The 3398-nt window shown below is 34.8% G+C and overlaps 1 protein-coding gene across 1 annotated transcript in view; it reads left to right on the top strand.

Moving 5' to 3' along the window:
- Positions 1-3398, top strand: part of IL13RA1 (interleukin 13 receptor subunit alpha 1) — a 63147-nt gene that overhangs the window by 36286 nt on the left and 23463 nt on the right. The window contains exons 8-9 of the mRNA XM_006762532.2: positions 2383-2430; positions 2695-2827. Of these exons, the coding sequence (XP_006762595.1) occupies positions 2383-2430; positions 2695-2827 (181 nt within the window). The remainder of the gene's footprint in view (positions 1-2382; positions 2431-2694; positions 2828-3398) is intronic.

The following is a 3398-nucleotide window of genomic DNA, read 5'->3' as shown; positions in this document are numbered from 1 at the left end:
TATATATATGGTGTACAGTGTGATTATTTTCAAGGTGTACAACATGATGATTTAATATACATGCACTTTGTGAAATGATATCCATAATCACACTAATTAACATCCATGACCTCACACAGTTACCTTTTTTTTTGGTGTGGTGAGAACACTTAAAATCTACTCTCACAGCAAATTTCAAGTATACAATGCAGTATTATTAACTATAATCACCGTGCTATCCATTTGATCTTCAGAACTTATAACTGAAATTTTATACCCTTTGATGGACATCTTCCCATTTTTCATATCCCCTAGCCTCTGGCAACTACTACTCTATTCTCTGCTTCTATGAATTTGACTTTTTTAGATCCCACATATAAGTGAGAGCATATAATATTTGTATTTCTCTGTCTTATTCCACGTAGCATAATGCCCTCAAGTTTCCTCGAAGTTATCACAAATGGCAGGATTTTTTTCTTTCTCATGTCTGAATAATATTCCTAGGTGCCACCTCTTCTTTATCCATCCATTGATGATACTTAGGTTGTTTCCACATCTTGGCTATGGTGAATAATGCTGCAGTGAACATGAAGTGCAGATATCTCTTCAAGATCCTGATTTGCTTTCCTTTGAGGTCCTGATTTCATTTCCTTTGGATATATTCACAGAAATAGGATTGCTGGATCATATGGTAGTTCTATTTTTAATTTTTTGAGTAACCTCCATACAAAAAAAGATTATCCCCCCCCCATATTTTTAATTTTTTTGAGGAACCTCCATTCAAAAAGAAAAAAGATTCTCCCCCCTCCCCCATATGAATATGTAATACTAGGAACTGCAATACTGTATTCCATAGTGGCTACACCAGTTTACATTCTCACCAATAGTGCACAAGGGTCCCCTTTTACCTACATCCTTGACAACACTTGTTATTTGTTGATTTTTTTAATAATAGCCCTTCTAGTAGGTATGAGATGGTATCTCATTGTGGTTTTGTTCTGTATTTCCCAATGATTAGTGATATTGAACATTTTTTTCATGTACCTGTTGGCCAGAAATAGACAGATTTTCATGTGTGGTGTTTTACTCAGTTTTGAAATATTTGTATTTTAGGAACTGATTATTTTTTTTACATCAGACAGCAAGTGACTTAAATTGTGTGGAGTAAAATTTTACATTATATTTTCTGTAACCTAGTTACACAAGTCATTATATGCAGTTCAGTGATTTTTCACAAGTGATTTTGCAAATAATTTTTCACTTACATAACCAGCACCCCAGAAGCCACATCATGACCCCTTTTGGTCACTACCCTCCCAAAGAGCAACTATTATCCTGACTTCTAATCTCAGAGATTAGATTTGTTGACTCTTTTTAAACTTTATATAAATTAATTATAGTGAATTTACTTTTGTGTCTGTGTGCCTTCTTTCATTGTGTTATGTTTATGAGATCGACTGATATTCTTGCCTGTAGTTGTAGATGGTTCATACTCATTGTATTCATTCCATTATGCCAATACTTCTTGGTGTACACATGCGTACATTTTGGTTGGGCATATATGGGTCGTAGGATTACATCTGATTCTCTCTAGTAAATAGTATCAGTTTTCCAAAGTGGTTTTGCTAATTTACACTACTAAGAGCAGAAATTGAGAGTGCTAGAGCCTTCATATCCTCACCAACAGCAGTCACCAACTTTTCAGACTTCACGGACAACCAGTGGTCCGCAGAGCACCGGTTGGCAACCGCTGCTCACCAGCACTTGGTATTTATTGTCTGATAGGTGTGTGTGTTGTTATCTTGTATATTTAATTTGCATTTCCCTGATGACTAGTTTTTCATGTTTACTGGCAATTTGAATATCCTCTTGTGAAATGCGTGTTCAAGTCTTTGGCCAGTTCTTTCATTGGGTTGTCTGTATTTTCCTTATTAATTTGTGGAATATATGTACATATGTGTGTGTTATGTATAAATGTAAATATATATTATATAATACATATATGCAAGTCCTTTGTCAGAAATTGCAAATATCTTCTCTCACTCTATGCCTTACCTTTTTATTTCCTTAATAGGATATATTTTTAATTTTAATATAGATGGCTTTATAAAAAGTTTTCTTTATGGTTAATATTTTTTATCCTATTTAAGAAAATCTTTAAAAAAATATTTTTTACTGATTTCAGAGAGGAAGGGAGAGGGAGAGAGAGATAGAAATATCAATAATGAGAGAGAATCATCAACTCTACAGTACATGAGATGACACCCAACCAACTGAGCGATACCAGCCAAGGGCTGGTACTCTTTTAATGCAATAAAGGAAACTTTATTAGAAATGGTTAAATCATGTAAAATGTGATTTTTAAAAATATTTTCAATTGACTCATTATTTTATATTTTCAAGGTTGAAGAGCCCACATGTGATAGTTCAGAGTTTGAGGAAAACCTGGAGGTCAGTAAATTCAACTTTAGCTATTTGGGCTTAAACACATACGAGTAGTTGGGGATAGGGCCGGGTGAGCATAGCCTAAATTTGAACTGCTTTGTTCTGTGTATTATTGTCCATTTTTATCTAGGAGTTAAAGTCAGATAATTTGGAGTCCAATTCAAGTCTTAATCATATACAGAATTTGGTCGATAATTATATTTAAGATTCAGAAGCAGAGAAAGAGAATAAACTATTAATATTACTTGTGTGTGTGTTTTTAATTTTAAGGGCACAATTTGTTTCCGGGTCCCTGGTGTTCTTCGTGATACTTTGAACACAGTCAGAATGAGAGTAAAAACAAATAAGTTATGCTATGAAGATGACAAACTGTGGAGTAATTGGAGTCCAGCAATGAGTATAGGTAAGGGAACAGGATTTCATTCAAATTTAAACCATTGATGCATGGAAACTAAGCTGAAGCAGAAAATAGGATGGGAAAGGGACATTCTATATTCTTAATGTCAGCCAGTGAGTATTACAATTGAAATGTATTTTCTTTTTTTAAAAAAATTAAATCTTTATTCTTCAGATTATTACATTTGTTCCTCTTCACCCCCCATAACCCCCCTCCTTCCAGTTCCCACCCCACCCTCCGCCCTCACTCCCCACCCACTGTCCTCATCCATAGGTGCACGATTTTTGTCCAGCTCTTCCCGCATCTCCCACACCCCTTTCCCCCCCAAGAATAGTCAGTCTATTCCCTTTCTATGTCCCTGATTCTAGTATAATCACCAGTTCATTCTGTTCATCAGATTATTTATTCACTTGATTCTTAGATTCACTTGTTGATAGATGCATATTTGTTGTTCATCATTTGTATCTTTACCTTTTTCTTCTTCTTCCTCTTCTTAAAGGATACCTTTCAGCATTTCATATAATACTGGTTTGGTGGTGATGAACTCCTTTAGCTTTTCCTTATCTGTGAAGCTCTT

This window comes from Myotis davidii, unplaced genomic scaffold (assembly GCF_000327345.1).
Source record: "Myotis davidii unplaced genomic scaffold, ASM32734v1 scaffold798, whole genome shotgun sequence".
Classification (NCBI taxonomy): Eukaryota; Metazoa; Chordata; class Mammalia; order Chiroptera; family Vespertilionidae; genus Myotis; species Myotis davidii.
Note: the sequence above shows the minus strand (reverse complement) of the source record. Positions and strands in the feature narration are given on the sequence as shown.